This window comes from Phoca vitulina, unplaced genomic scaffold, assembly GCF_004348235.1.
Source record: "Phoca vitulina isolate PV1807 unplaced genomic scaffold, GSC_HSeal_1.0 scaffold5, whole genome shotgun sequence".
In the NCBI taxonomy this organism is placed as follows: domain Eukaryota; kingdom Metazoa; phylum Chordata; class Mammalia; order Carnivora; family Phocidae; genus Phoca; species Phoca vitulina.
Window position 1 is genome coordinate 3,769,470 of NW_022589708.1, and position 16,942 is coordinate 3,786,411.

The 16,942-nt window shown below is 39.6% G+C and overlaps 1 protein-coding gene across 2 annotated transcripts in view; it reads right to left on the reverse strand.

The window, feature by feature from the left end:
- The window catches only part of MYO16 (myosin XVI), a 574,777-nt gene that overhangs the window by 168,387 nt on the left and 389,448 nt on the right, over positions 1–16,942 (reverse strand). For both annotated transcript variants that reach the window (XM_032402627.1, XM_032402626.1), the window contains exon 21: positions 12,245–12,317. In XM_032402627.1, coding sequence (XP_032258518.1) covers positions 12,245–12,317 — 73 coding nt within the window. The remainder of the gene's footprint in view (positions 1–12,244; positions 12,318–16,942) is intronic.

Genomic DNA, 16,942 nt, shown 5'->3' on the forward strand with positions numbered 1-16,942 from the left:
TGCAATGATGAATGGTACATCGATATTTTGTTATTAATGCAATAGATGGAGAATGACTGATAGAGAAGTATACCAAATAACATGCCTAATTAATAACTATATTCAAAATAAGATCTGAATACCCTATCTGGACACTCAAAGAATAACAAAAGCAATTCTTATTAGCTCCAGGTCAGAAAATGATGGTCCAGGGCTATTGCCTTGTCTCCAATAGCTGTTTTTGCATCTCTGACCTCACAGTAAAAAAAAAAAAAAAAAAGTTTTTGTAAATCTCGTGATAAAATGAATGTCTGTAGGCTGAAAAAGCTTTCTTATTGCATTCTATTGCAAAATAAGATCTAAGTTAAAACTAAAATAAGAACCCTGCCACATTGCTGCTGTCTTGGAAATTAACTTTAAAACCTAAAGAACTGGAGACAATTCATTTAAACTTAGAATTGCTCTTCGCCTCATCTTTTCCCTCCTGCTACTCCAGCCATGGTCGCTGGGATTTCCTGAAATTTCTTCCTTCTATCTGATTTGGCCAGTAGTTGCTAGAACTTCTCCTCCCTGCCCCCTGACAACTAGAGTTCATGAGATAGAGGCAAAACTGGACGTTCTTTATATTTAAACTAAAAGTCTCTTAGACAAACCCTCACTTTCACTCATCAATTCTCTGAATATAAAAATACTACAACCGCAATCACTTCAGGTGACAACATGCCACGTAAGACATTTAACTTGACATGCTTGTTTGTTATGGCTAAAACAACCTGAATATGGACACAGACCAATAAGGTCAGCACATTATAGCTGGCAAAAAAAGAGACGGAACTCACTATTTAAATATCATACGAAAAATATTTCCTTCCTTGTAACTGACACAGCCTAGGTTCACATTCATCCACTTGCATTGTTCCGTCAAAGCAAAGCCGACCAAGATCTGTACTTATCTTACTCTCCAGGGTATAAATTTCCAGACGTGATTCTGGAAAGACAAACCCTTTCCATAAAACGGTGTCACCTCTGTCCACAGTAGCAGCCCCCCCAGGAAAGTAATACATTTACCTGTTGCTCTCATTTGATCATAAACAAAAAACAGAAATGTCCGAAAATTGTTGTTGGGGAAGAAAAATGGAAATACGAAAAATTATTTCACTTTGTTTAAAAAATATTTTGAGATGTTTCCCCAATCTAATCAGGTGTTACACTCCTTTAATACCAAAGTAATTGTGTGACCAAAGATGAATCAATGCTACAAAAGATTGTTAAAATTCGGGGTGAAATATTTACAGTAAATGAACAGAAAATAAATGACTCCATTATGGAAAGAAACTGCTGGAAAAATACTCTCTTTAATTATATGATACACACAACTGTCATTTTTCAAACTTCTTGGTATTAAAAATACATGAAATCATTTAAGAAAACATAGATTCTATATCTCAGCAGTCTGAGCTTTTACCAAAGAAGTGGTTTAAAAGTGGTTATGGAGAGTGTGCCTAAATATAATATATTTTAGGAAATGGATTGCTCAGGAGATAAAGGTCAAAGCCATGAAAAATAAGATGTCTGATACTGTATGATGTCTTACGGGTTACTGTCGGTTACTGTCTGATGAAGCTTTCCAAAGTGAGAAGATCCCTGGCTGATTCTCTGTTGTACAAGAGATACCCAAATTGTAGGACATGGATCTCTACCCTCCGTTTGAGATTCTCTAACTGAAGATACTTAGATGTGGATGTCTCGAACACACTGAATAGAATTCTCTTATCATTTCGCATTCACAACTGGTGGCAGGTCTGCAGTTGCAAAAATTACCTTCCACGACAACCTGCCTGAATCCTCTTGCCCTTGACTACCTCATAGCTGAGCATCTCCCCATACACCTGGCTGGTCTGACTGACTTAGGCTTTTTTATAATTCAAACAGACAATTCAGTTGTTATTGTTTAATATTTTATCAAACCAAGTCTTGGCCTCACTGTATTGAACCCCTGTTTCAGGCAAAATGGTGGCACCAAGTGGGAATGTGGTCGAAGCCACAGTAAAATGAGAAAGAGCTGCAGGGGGTCGGAGTACATCTTTTTCTTCCTCCCCCCGCCCAAAAAAAAAGGCCTAAAGTAATCTGCCGAACTTCCGCAAACAGAAAAAGGATTTGGCCTGTGCTTCTGGATACAACAACTCGATTTCTTACACTCCTGGTCAAGATGATTCATAAACCATCCAGCTCCTTTACTGAGCCTTGACATTTTTAAGCTGCAGCATCAGATGGTATTTTGTGACATGGGGCGATCAGAACAATACATCTGAACCTTGTATTGTACATCATGTTCTTTGTATTTGGAGGGGAAAAAAAAGAAGTCATTTATTAAAATCCCATAGGGAAAATTCCAGCTTGATGTGTGAAACTGAGTAGGCTGGGCGGTGGTTTTTGACTTGCAGTCTTTATTACACTGGTGCTCGCTGAAACTGAAATGTTTTTGTGTTTCTAACAGAGAAGACCAATGCTGAGCAGTAAAGGAAATCACTGGGAGCATATACAGTTCAAAGTAGAACGGTTTTTTAAACTCGTTTTGAAGTAATGTGTACATTACAATTTTCTACCAAAACAGTTTGCCTTTCCCTATTCTATATTGTTTACAGCACCCACTATTTGAACCAAAGTTAAAATCTAAAAAGAGAACTGTAGCATGAACTTCAAAAGTGCCAGTAAACGTGGCTAAGGGAGCTAATATGAATACATTGGCCTATGTCAGATACCTAGCTGAAAATGGAAAAAGTGGATCCCACCCACAAAATGGTGGCCCCACTCATGGTCAGAACCTGCTTATTCCTGATTCGGCTTCACTGAACTGCTGTGTTGCGGGTGTATATGTGGGTGTGTATTAAACACAAGAGAAAGATACCGTGAATGATGTCTCTAGGCAAATTAGTTTACGTATCTAGAAGCACAAATCTGCATTGATAATTGAGAGTATGATTGACTTCAATGCAAAGCAATCATTTTTACTTTTTGACATCATCCATCAGAATCATAATTGGGTTCCACTAAATTTCTGGGTATTCCTCAGAGTAGCCTGAATGTGAGTGAAGGTGAGTATTCATAGATGAAAATGAGCAATTATTAAGTACTGTTTAATTAGCATGCGCCCTTCTTTGATTAAAACACATGCTTCGTACATTAAGTGCCGTTGCTAACCGGTTTAATAATAAAAATTATGCACCCCTTGGAAACACTCTTTAGTAACAGAACATTATTGCTTATCCAGATGGCCTATCATTTGTATTAATGACAAACTTAATTTCTTGAGTAAATTTTCACCAACTGTTCTCCCTTTATTTTTATTACTCAGTGAAATATCTCTGAAGCAAAAATATAATAGAGCATGACATTTACATCACAGAATTAAAGTAGGAGGTTAATTAAAGCCGACTCCAGTTGAAGGCAGAGCCCCAGGCATTAGACAGCGATTTGCATTCTTCCTGCACACTGGAAATGCCTTGGAGCTCTTACAAAATGCTGATGTCTCGGCCTGACCCCAAACCAATCAAGTCAGAGTGAGGCCCAGACATTGATATATTTTAAAAGCTTTCCAGGTAATTTTAATATGTAGACATGGTGAATACACTGAAACATAGCACAGAGCATACACAATCCATTAAATGATTTGTTTCTCAATTAATACAGATATGTGTATATTTTACACTAATGGAATTGTTAGATTGTGCAGGAATGATGTCAGATTTCAGATAGTCTGTATTTTCTGCATGTGTTTAGCAGAACACTAATTGAGTGAGCTGTCAATTGATACTGTCTAAAAAACAAAAACAAAAAAGCACTAAATCAGAGCCCCACTGGAGAAACACTGAGCTGCGCTAAGTTAATGGGCTTCTCTGCAGGACTTCTCAGGGCCTTTCCTGTGCTGAGTACACTGTGACTGTCTACCTTACTTTTTCAAAGCATGCCTCGGGGCTTGCCAGATTGTTCTATGTTCTTTCCCCAACAAATCAATCATTCCCAATTTTGACACATTATCTATAAAACAGCAGGTGCAGAGGCTGGTGAGGGCACCTCTCTGATTTGTTTCAGCTTTTAAAACCTATAATTTATTTTGCCTTCTTTGAATGTCCTATTATGGTAGAGGCCTTTCTTCTCTCTGTCCTTGTCTGGGGAGGCCTGTTTACTTTCCCTTAGCACCATCTGTCTCAACCTGATAGACCACAGAGCGCCTGCCAACACTCTGATGTCATGTATAACTAGAGGCTTAGGGCACTGCGTAGACACTGCGTGCTGGGCCTCTCCCCCCCCGGGGGGAGCCTGGGTCAGCAGGTAGCTGCTGAGCGCCCACCCACACCGGGTCCCCTGCTGCTTCCTACCTTGGAATTGCTTGGTTTTCACCCTTTCCAGTCTCCCTGCCCCTCCACTCCTCTTTGGTGGATTACTCTTTCCTAAACAAACCAAACGTCCTTGCAAACGTCCTCTGGTTTCCCTCTGAAATTTCAAAATCAAACTCTGCAGAACAGGTTTTAAGCAAATGTAGATGGAAGTTACTTCACAGGCATAAAAACATTATTTCTATTCAGGGGAGCCTGGGTGGCTCCATCGGCTAAGTGGACAACTCTTGGTTTCAGGTCATGATTTCAGGGTCGTGGGATCGATCCCCACGTCAGGCTCCGCGCTCACGCAGCACAGGGTCTGTTTCAGAGTCTCTCTCTCCTTCTGCCCCTCCCCCTGCTCACACTCTCAATAAATAAATAAATCTTTAAAAAATAACATTGTTTTTATTCACGCAAAAACCACTTCCTCAACATTTCTCTTACTGATTCTCTTATTTAGATTTAGATCAACACAGGCTTATAAAATAAATTAAGCATTCTAATGGGCCTAACTCATACCTGTATTCTCCTTTAATGGGAGGAATCACTACTCTGGGATCTTAGGGATTGACCATTGGCTAAGTTGATTGCCATATTCTATATAATAATCTACTAACATCAGAATTCGAAACTACAAATGAAAAGTAAGTATTTTTAGATATTTTGTATGATACTTTGTCCACAAAATTTATCCTTCCATATACAGAGAAGCCATGCCCAGTTGTTGGAAACACAACTTCTGGTCAAAATTCTCATATTTTAAAGCTTCAGACACTATACTTTTCATCACTTTTCAACAAAAAATAAGTGTGTGTGTGTGTTTAGCAAAAAAATCTCAGCTTAATCAATATGCCTTCTCTTCTCACATTCACTTGTTAATGTAGGCCTAAAAACAATAATTAATATATAATTTCTACTGAAATATTGGTTCTTTTTTAAAATAGTTGTCATTGCCCAGGATTTGATGCAAAGCTAAGAGGTACTGAATCAATAACTAGCTCTTCAGGATGGTGGTCACAAGGTGGCAAAGAGAGGGGCACAGCAAGCACTCGGAGGGCTGGCCTTGGCCACGTTCCCTGCTTGGCCAGCAAAGCCTTCCCCAGAGGGTTGCTGTGGGAGTCAGAGGTCATCCAAAAAAAGCATCCAAATCATAGTAGGGACTCAAGAACTTGTAGCCATTATTGATTATTAGCAGAAAACTACATGAATCTATATCCCTGGTTAGCACATTTGGGCTTTAAACAGTCCCTATTGTAAACGTAGGCTTTTCCTTGGTTAGTCATCACCACAAGAACTCAATTGACTCTTGTCTAAGGTGACCTGACGCATATTTTCAAATCCATCTCGTTCTTCTTTCAATGTCCTGTAACATTTCCTTTTAACCATTCTGGTGGTATTCTGTAATAAAGAAGATACACCTGCGTTCTCTAATTTATTTATACATAGTAAAAGGATTTGGTGAAAAACTCCACGATGGGGAAAAAAAAAAAATGATGTCAAATAAAATGTATTAAGTTTTTTATTTCTACATTTATTAGAATAAATAATGTTGTGTCCTAAGAGAAATTACAAACAAATATCCTCACAGGCAGGCAGCAGTTTAGAAAATGTATAGTAATAATCCACATTTAAGTCTAGCTTCAGAGCACCTGCGGAACTGTGGAGAGAGCACATATCATCAGTCCTGAATTCAGAGCCTCGTGGCTGTGTCCTTCTGTGACTTACTTAAATTATCTGAGCCTTGCTTTCCTTAACACCACAATGGTGATTTTTTTTTTAAGTTATAGCATTTGGTGGGGAAAATACCATTAAATGTACAGTTTACATACTTGAGATTGCTTTTCCTTGCCTCATTTTTTTGTTTCCTCAAAATTAGCTTTTCAGAAACTTGTTACCTGAAGATTTCTTTTTTTGTTTTATCTTATGTTTATGTATATATATATGTATGTATATATGTGTATGTATGTATTTTTTAGTAGGCTCTACACCCAACGTGAGGCTTGAACTCACAACCTTGAGATCGAGTTGCACGCTCTACTGACTGAGCCCGCCAGGCACCCCACCCTCCCCCAAGAAGACTTCTAGCCATACTGTTTTTTTAAAAATAGAACCCAATAGTATTGCAAGAAGTACATTAAAATAGCATCTCATTATTTAATTACTGTTTGTTTCTCTATACAACCTGAGTAGCACTATACTAGTGTTCTGCTATGTAAAGTAAGTAAATTTTCTCATTCAAATTTGTCTTAAACTGAGTTGGATATTTAATGTATGTACAATTTTGGAATCTAAATGTGATGTGACTTCACAAAAAAATATTTTTTTGTTTTCACAGATCAATTGAGTGGTAAGCAGATCAATACTGAAACCTACTTTTTTTTTTTTTAAGTAGACTCCATGTCTGGTGTGGAGCCCATCGTGAAGCTTGAACTCATGACCCTGAGATCGACAGTCAGACGCTTAACCCACTAAGCCATCCAGGTACCCCGGATCGATACTGAAACCTAATAGTTGTCAGGACATTAATTGTGATGAAAATAGCACGGGTCCTCCATCCTTGGAGATAAAACGGCAACGTTTTCCTCACGAAGGCTTCCCAGTCCTTCTCCCACAGTATCTGATTAGAACTGGTCTTCCATTTGCATCCTACAGACCACATCAAATGCCTGCACATTTCTTAGTGCCTGGAACAGGGCCTGGAACTTCGTACATACGCAAATAACGTTTGTTTAATGAAGGAGCCATAGACTGCCCTGATGCAAATGAGCCAGAAAAACAGATCTTTCTGGTACTGCTAATAATACTCTCTGTCACAGAGCAGAGACTGGAGCCCTCACTTTTCCCATCTGTAAAATGGGGTACTCCACGTGAAGGGTGACGATTTAGCTTTGTATCATTTCTAGGATAGTGATTTCACAACTAAGGATTTTATGGTATTATTTTTTTTTGAGGTTGAGGTTGACAAAATATACTACTTCATTTCCTAAAATTTTAGAAGTCAAGGTATCTGACCTTTTTGGTGTTCGAACACTTAGCTCAGGCCTGATTGAATTACTGTTCGTCTGGACTTTCCAGTAAATGTCACTTTTTAGAAAAGAGTTTGTAACCTTCTGAAATCAGCTTAGATGAAGCCTGGCTTGAAAACAGGTCGCATATCACAATTTTATCTTCTGCAAGAGAGTTTAAGTTTGAACAAATGTATTCTCTCTTCAAATTCTCTATATTCTTACAGTAGGTTGTTGACATGCAATTTTACTAAATTCCATAGTTCCAAGCATTTCATTAGACATAGCTGCATTTTATGTGGGTAGTGGGAAATTTAGGAAAACTACTGAATGTTAAACCATTAGTTTCCATGACTTTGTTCTTTGTGCCTTTGGTAAAGATTTGTAGCTCGTAGAGTTTTGCAATCCCATTTGTTAGGTGTGGAAATATTCTAGCGTTTATTAAAATAATATCTATGTAATCTCAAAATATTCTCATTTACTTAAAATTGTATAATGTTATGGACAGTTTTAAGCATATTCCACAGTGAACAAAGTAATGAACCCCCATCTGCGAGCCACAAATCTAAAGGATTATCAACTCATGGCCAATTCTGCTTTACCCACTTTCCTACTACTCTCAACACTAGACTCAGCTGAAGTAATTCTCAGACACTGTGTCATTTAATTGGCAAGTATTTTAGTATAATTCTCCAAGATATGAGGACTTAGAAAACACAACCACAGTAGCTTTAACACACATGATTTCTATCAACATAATTCCTTCATTTCATCAAATGTCCAGTTTTTACATTAGTTAACTCGTAAATTTTATACTTAATTAAGGATCTACATAATGCTCATATATTTAACTGACTTCTCTATCTCTTAGATCTCTTTGAATCTGTAGGCTACCTGCCTTCTATATTTTACCCTTGCATTTGAAGAGATCGGGCCATTCGTCCTGTATGGTTTCCCATGTGCTGGATTTTGCAGAGAGCATCCTCATGGTTTATTGCATCATGTTCCTCTGTCCTCGGTCCCTATTATCTAGTAGTTAGCTCAGGAAACTTCATTCTATTCAGCTTTTCTCTCTTCCTTCCCTCCATCCTCACCCTTCTTTCTTTCTTGGCAAGAACACCGATAAGCATCTTGTGTGTGTCTCTTGTTGCAACGTTAGCAGTCACCGATACTCCTGCCTTGATTCCGTACTTATCGGGAGTGGCAGAATGGAGCTGCTCTAATTCTGCCTTCCGTTCCTTAGTTATTTGTAGTGGGACCATCCCAAGTGACCTGTGTCATGGCTTAGGGAGGATGGGCATCTTTAGACACCAAGCCCTTCTAAGTGCGTGACTTTCAGGAGCCCTCTCCACTACACAGTCCCTCACTTAGGCTATCTACTTCATTTTGACCAAGTCAGTCCATCTTCACTCCCACCATGCCTCTGACATGCTATTTTTAAACTCTATAGGAGTTACTGGTTTTGCGTGCTCACACCACAACTAGCTTCCCTCTCAAGTCCTCTTGTTGTTTGCCATGACGTTGCATCACTCTTCTCGATTTTCCAAATACATCATCACATCTGGATCTAGAAATATTTTTACGTCTCTCTCCCACTTTCTAATGCCTCCAATTGCTTTCTCCTTTCTGGCATCATGGGCACTGTGATGTGTAAGGGATAACCCTGTCTTGTTCACTGTCTTTCTGCTTCTTGAGCATTACAAACTTAGAATTCACTGCCTGCCTGATGCCGGAGGGACAGCTGCAGAGGCTTCTCCCTCCATGCATTAGGAGATATTTTTACAGAGCTAGAGATAAACTTTATGTGATGAAGGAAATAGGGTTCATACAATGCAGGTATTACATAACAGAGAGTAAGCTGGTAATAATGTAATTATTTAAATAATGAGGTTGGTAGATTCAGAGCCTTCCAAATTATACTTTGGGACTCCAATTACTTAGGATGACCCCCCTTCTTTTTTTTTTTTTTTTTAAAGATTTTATTTATTTATTTGACAGAGAGACAGCGAGAGCAGGAACACAAGCAGGGGGAGTGGGAGAGGGAGAAGCAGGCTTCCTGAGGAGCAGGGAGCCCGATGCGGGACTCGATCCCAGGACCCTGGGATCATGACCTGAGCCAAAGGCAGACGCTTAACGACTGAGCCACCCAGGCGCCCCAGGATGACCCCCCTTCTACTGAACCATCCAACTACTGCTGATATATATATATATATATATATATATATATTACTCTAAATATGATCTTTTTATAATATGTAAAATAGTTCTAAATAGAAACGAATCATTAAAACAGGATTAGCAATTCCTATTAGCTGAAATAAATTCTCATCTAAAGAACCGCAGAGGCCCATCTAATCTTTTAGAGCTACTTGGGGATACTGAGGTTGGAGATGCTGAGGTTTTGAAGTGCTTCTTAGCATCTCCTCAAACTGTCCCTGTTCTAAACATTTGTCAGGCTTCCTATGGAGGGACAGTTGAAATACATATGTTTATTCCTGAGCAAGGAAATCACTAGGAGATCCACTATGAAGATGTTTTCTTATGAATTCATTCTCGAGATTTCAATTAAAACTGTATTTGTTAAGCTTCTATTATATACAAAATACTGTACCAGACACAATTCAACACTGCAGGAGTTGACATTCTAGCAAATAGCTGAGAGATGGGTCAAAAAGCTCAAAACAGAATAAAATAAATAGTTATAAAGGCACTAATATTCTTCTGGGTTTGATTCAGAACATAGTATTGATTTGTTAAACATTTTGTTGGAAGTTTGCAATGGAATATAAAATGAAAAAGTTCACATTCTATTAGCAACTCAGGAATCTAGAATGCAACATTCAAACCAAAGCCTTTGTGATAAGTTCACATGCAAATTTAGAAATTTGCTAAATCCACTGTAAGCTGAGATTTGAATTCATCACAAAGAAAATAATTTTATTCTTCTAAATGGCTCCCAGCTACTATTGTATACAACAGCCAAACCTAAGAAAAAGGTACAGTTCTTTTTTTAATATTTTTTTTTCATAACTTAAACTTAAGAATTGATTTTTAGATTTTACCCAGAAGTGTCTAAAACTAACTTTTGGTATTTAATAGAGACTCATTCTTTAGATTTGAAAACATGCCATTCCTTGTTCTGTGAAAATCTCAGCCTGTGAATATATTCTAAAATATATAATAAAAATATTTAGCAGAAAGAAAGAAGGAGGGCTATAGGTAATTGTAGTAAAAGAAGAAAGTTTTAATGAGAAAACAACACACAGGTTTTGTCCATCCCAGTCATCAGCACAGGCTGGATGCATCGATGTGTGGGGTGTGGAACAGGTGCTGGGAGCTTGGCATTGGAGTGGCCATGACAAGCCCCCTACACCTGTGGTTTCTGCATGTCGCATACCAGGAGATGGAGAAACCAGGGAGTCTCACTGGGGACAGGAGAGCCTGCATGTTTTTAAGGCAAACATGTCAGGAGTCAATACTGCTGGCCAGACGACCTTCAAGTTCTTGTGCTGAGAGCTGCATCTCGGTCGAGGCCCGCAGACGCACGTCTGTTGTACCATTTTCCCGGTGAGTCTTCTAACTGTCCTCTGCCTCCATGAACCCCTAGTTTTCTTAGAGTATGTGGTGAATAAATAAAACCACAGTCCTCCTTTTCCCACTCACCCACGGATACAGAAATCTGAAAGGAGGAGAAATCTGTGGTCCTCCTCGCCTGATTTCATACCAGACTTTTTAAAAGTTTTGTAAAGAACATGACTCATGGTGACTCACCCTGGATGAGGTGAGTCAACATGATTTAGGATCTACTCACAAGATGCTGCACCACTTTTTAAGAAAAAAAAAAGGGCTGAATTTTAAAAGGTTTTCGAGTGTCCTCATTTACAACGGGGTCGGTGGCTCTCCACTATTTCTCACACGTGGACAGGAGCTAGTAAATGCCACCGGAACCCTTAGGACAGGCATCTTAAGTCCCACAGCTCTGCAAGTCTATCGGTGTCCCGATTTTACACACTAGGAGACCCAGGCTCATTACAGATGTTTGCTCTTGACCGAGACAGCTCTGCTCATGAAAGTCACAGAACTGGGTTTCAAACTCCCATCTGGTGTCATTCACCATGACGCTATGTCCCTTAAAAAAGCAAAGCCGAACAAGTGATGTCATTATTAAGAGCGTTCCTAACCACGGCACGGCTGGGACTCTTCCCATGCTGTAACCCGGCCTGGTTTTCTCTCTTCCCCCCGTACCTCTGCATAGGCTCGCCTCCCCTTCTCTGCCGGCTGGGGCAAGTTCTATTTCTACTCTCTTCTTTAACGCTTAATTTTTAGATACACTTACTTTGATTAAATGGATTCATACATTACTATGGAGATCCTTAAAAAAAGAACTAGTGTTTTTCAGAGTGCCCTAAACTATAAATGGATTAAAAATAATCAGGGCCTCTTGAATCTATTTTTACGAGTTTCCAATAGTCGTTTGTATGAATGTCACATAAAGACAATTCCTACAAATAACAGTATTTAGCATAATGGAGTGTTCTGTTCTGATTTTTGGCCAAGGTTTCTAAAGACCTTTGCCCTGATTTCACACAGCGATGCCCTCCATCTCTCTGACCTGGTTGAAATAGCATCCTCTATCTTTAAAAACAAGTGCTTCTGTTTAAAAAAAAAAAAAAAAAGATTATGCCAGTTGTTTGCAGACCACATAATAAGGATGAATATGTCCATGAACCAGGGATATAAATTTTAAAACAGGATAGCAAAATACTTAATTTAATTCTGTATTTGCAAGTAATTATGCAGTCTCTATTGAATTAAAGAATTCACTTATTAGTTGGAAAAAACACATTAGAGTTTATAAAGTTTCAAAAGAAACCCACTTACTTGTTCAAACTCATTCTTTTGAAATTCCTCAAAACCGAAGATGTCCAGTATTCCAATATCCAAAGTCTGTGGGCTGAAAGTAAACAAAGAATCAGTGAGCAAGCATACTTAGACCTGCAAAAATTATGTTATGATCTTCCTAAAGAAATTCTTATAAATACAAGAGAATGAAGAACATGATACTTGGGTGTCAACTTGGAAGCAAGCAATGGGGAGTACCTCGTGATAGCCCTGCTTTCGATGTAAACTCTCTCTCCTGCCCTCTGCAGCCATCTTGGGAGGTCCGGCCACAGACATGGAACCTCGGAGTGAGTGAGGAAAGGGGGCAGAAAACCCAGAAGGTGGCGGGAGCCCCGACAGCCTGGATTCTGCGGGGAATGGGGGCAGCACGCACGAGGAGAGGGTGTGAGGAGGCTTCTTACAAAGAAAGCCCCAGATGATTCTGGAACGCTGGTCCCCTGGAAGGCGCACACCCAGCCCTCCCACACTGCAGCTCTAGATGCTCAGCAGGACCTGACTCCTGTCCTGATTTTTTGCCGGTGGGGGTAACGGTCCGTCGTCATCACGGATCGTTTCAATACCACTATCCTGGCTGATGCAGACACTTTCGTGGTTTGCTCCCCACTCGTTTGGTCCAAACTGCGCAACTGACACCCAACTCTCTTTTTGTGCCTGTATTTGGTGCTCCCTAGCAGTACATTACCATAATATTTTAGGGTCTGTAATATGTCACTCAAATGACCAGTTTCTTTTTAAAAAGGTAATGACTCTATGATATCCCTTCTCTAAGATTACTTCTTGTAGATGGTACAAATAGCAGCTTCCTAAGCAGGAAGGAGAGCATTTTATATATACATTTCATATACATTTCACATGGCAGAAAATACAAAGCAGCAGAGTCATCGAGTGGGTGCCACTAGGTAATTGATTTAATTTTTTTAAAAGAAAAAATAGTGAGCTTTGTACTCCCCCTGTATGCCCAAATAAACTCGATATGGATTAGAGAGATAAAATGTTATAGCAAGAAACTATAAAAATGCACAAGAAAACAAATGTGATCATTTTTTCTGCTTTCAGTTCTGAGAGATATCAAAAGAAAATGTTTCAAAGTATGATGACACAAATACCAAATTCTTTGCAGGATAAGTTGTATAAATAAAACAAAACTATGAGAGGTGAGTATTATTTTAAGATGGAGCACTGGGTGTTATACGAAAACAATGGATCGTGGATCACCACATCAAAAACTAGTGATGTATTGTATGGTGACTAACATAATAAAATTAAAAAAAAATAAAATGTGTTTTCTCATTCAGTTTCATAGATGTTTTCCAATCTGTTGGTCCACGTGTGCCTCCTTCCACCCTGGTGACTTCAATGTGCACAAGGAGATGCCCGGATGATGCTCATCACTCGGTAGTGATGGTGCTAAGGTGTAACATGAGACGTTGTTTTATTTAGGGTGTGTGTGTGTGTGTCTGTGTGTGTGTTTTCCATGTAATGAGCTGCATTGTTTCTCTTGTAGGAGCTTGGTGACAAAGCTTGTCAGGTTTTGAAGTTGCCCAGTCTCAGGCAGGAATCCTGGTTCAGACACTTTTTAGGTGGACAACTTTGGGCAACTTACTTCAATTTTCTGCATTGCAGTTTCATCATCTATAAAACTGAGACAGCAAGTAATATTTGTCCACCTGGACAGCTGTTACAATTAGAAGTGATTAAAAACAGTGCTAGGACAATCGCTGGTAGACAGTTGCTTTTCTTTCTCCTAAAGATTTTATTTATTTATTTATTTATTTATTTATTTATTTATTTATTTATTTATTTTAGAGGAGGGAAGGGGGCTCCATCCCACGACCCTGAGATCATGAGTTGAGCCGAAATGAAAAGTCAGACGCTCAACTGACCGAGCCAGCCAGGGGCCCCTGCCAAGTTGCTTGGGCAGATTATAAATGTCAATCTGATTACAGATACTAAACAAATAAAACTTTAAAAAATTAGGATGAGAAAGATATTCCTATACACTTTTTTGGGGAGTTTAAACTGGTAGATTCTTGGGGCAGCTGGCTGGCTCAGTCAGTAGAGCATGAGACTCTTAATCTCAGGTCATGAGTTTGAGCCCCATGTTGGGGGTAGAGTTTACTTTATTTAAAATAAATAAATAAATAAATAAATAAATAAATAAATAAATAAATAAAATTGGTAGAGTCTTCTTAAAAAACAATTTGGTTATGCAGCATAAAGCTTTGAAAAGTTCGTATCATTTGAACCAGTATTTCCATATACAGGAAACTATACTAAAATGATTATCAGAAATGCAATTAAAGACTTACAAACAAGGATGTTCATCCTTATCTTAATTATAGTAACAACAAAAAGAAATAGCAGATATCCCACACTAAAGACATGATTAATTAAATAGCATGCATCCTATGATGGATTACTTTAGTGAATCTATCAAGTTAATAGAATGCAATATATAAGTTCTATATAAAGAATAACCCCAATTATATATTCAGAAGACCTCGAAAGAACTATAGTCAGCCCAAGAAGAGGAGACAGAAACGCTTTTGTTTACTTCTTCTTACTGTTCTGTTTTTTTCTAAGGTTTCTGTATTTTTTTAACCAGTTAGTATTTAATTGATCTTGATAAAGACGCTGTGACGGCATGGGAAATGTTCTTGAACAACAAAAGCTAAAAACAACTAAGCTGGAAACAAAATTTATACCATTTGTACACTTATGGGAACATAGTATAATTGCACCCCTGTTAAAAAATAAACCCATGACACAGAAAAAAGTAAAGCACATGTAGGCAGGAGATGTCTTGGATGCTAGATCTAGAGGTGATTTCTTAATTTTAAAGTGTTCTAAACTGGGTATTAACCTTTGCTTTTAAAAAATATATGAGGGAACACCTTTTGGGCACTTCCTGAGTTGGTGGGGAAAGGAACAATGACCTCAGGGCAGAGAGAGGAACGTGGAGCCCAGCAGGGAAGGCAGAGAAGGGCGTCTGGTTTTCCTGCAACCCGCGGAGCAGCAGGGACCCCGGGGCTGGGGAGAGAGAGCAGGGTTGTGGCTGAAGGCCACGTGGTGGTGGCCGGTACGGATGTTCCCTGCCAACTTATACCAGAACCTCCCACTCGGACCTTGACTCCTTGCCTGATTCCCAGCCGACCCGGGCAACAGTGGCCCCATACGTACGTCCCATCATGTTGTGGGAAGTTAGGACAAAGGGCAAGAGCTGTGGGTGACAAGATGTCGCACGACCAGTGTCCCTCCCCTTCTCGTGAGGATGGTGGCTTCGTGTGGCAAGCAGAGGAAGGATGCCGGGCCCCCAGGCGTGTCTGGGTGAGCGCACGTGTTAAATATTCCAGTTCAGACTGGGGAAAGTCCATGATTAATTGGCAATTTAGAATAGCATAAATGTGGTTGAAAGAGCACTCCCTTTTAATGGTTTTTCCCCATATTTCACAGATGTTGGATTCCAAACTCTATCTGGTTACAAAATAAAAATGTTTTTAAAGAAAAAGAGGGGAAGAACAGAAAAACCAATGTCGGGGGAAAACGAATGCATTTAAAGGATTAATTTTGCAACTATCGACAGATCTGACATGTTCATTTCTTTTCCAAAAATCGCTGTTATCATCCAGGACTGAATGAAGTCCGTGTCCATTATTACAACAGCTTTGTTGGCGGGAGGGTCGTAAGGACTTGCAGCCAGCAGAATGCCCATGCTGGGTGGCACTCAGCATCGCTGTCATTTCTCTTACTGGTACTGTGACTTGCGTTACACAGGCCTTTAACCCAATATCCAGTTTCTAGCAAGGAGCTGACAGAGGTCATCAGATCCACTAGGATTCAATCCCACAGGCAAAATTAACATATTAATGAGATGGTCTGTTCGTATTCGGCCTTAGAATTCCACTGATGACTTTCCGGATGGTTCACAAAACTGGCTCACTTGCATTTACTTATTAGTAAAATGCAATACCTTTTATATCAGACAAAATATTAAATGCCATGGCAATTGTCTGGTGTTGTTTTTGCCCTCGACGTGTGTTAGAATGGGAAGGGAGGAAGGTCCAAATTAAATAGAATGTCTATCTTGAAACATGGATGTGCTAATTTTATTGGGGCAGAGAGGTCCGGTGGGATGTGCATGTCTGCTTTTGTCCTCGATCATCCCTAGGCAAGGAGATGAATTAGACAGTTGCCTAAATATTTAGTCAGTTCAGGAAACAGTTGAATCCTGCCTGGCATAACGTGTTTAGATTGAGCCGGAGGTGAATCAGCCTCTTTGGCTGATCGCTGACCTGTAGGAGCCCAGATGGGGTAAGACTGAAATACAAAAGCACAGGAACTAGAGCGATCCTGCTGTCCAGACACCCTGCCCTCGGGGTCAGATGCACTTTCACGGAGGGTACTGGTGCAAAGTCCCTGAACATGCTGGCCACGCGATGGCCTCCACCAAGTCTAGCACCAACATGCTAAAGAATTTACTTAACGTAATGGGCAAGGTGTGTCATCATGGAGGCTCATTCTGCCAGTGCCATAGTGAATCTATCTGAAACTTGCAGGGTTTTCTCGAGGCTGTGAGAAGACAGAGAGGGGGCACTCCAGGGTGCATACTTTTGGGAGTTCCTCCCTTTTAGTCTTTGACCGAAGAAAAGTACGTGAGGCTTATCATTTTTTGCAAAC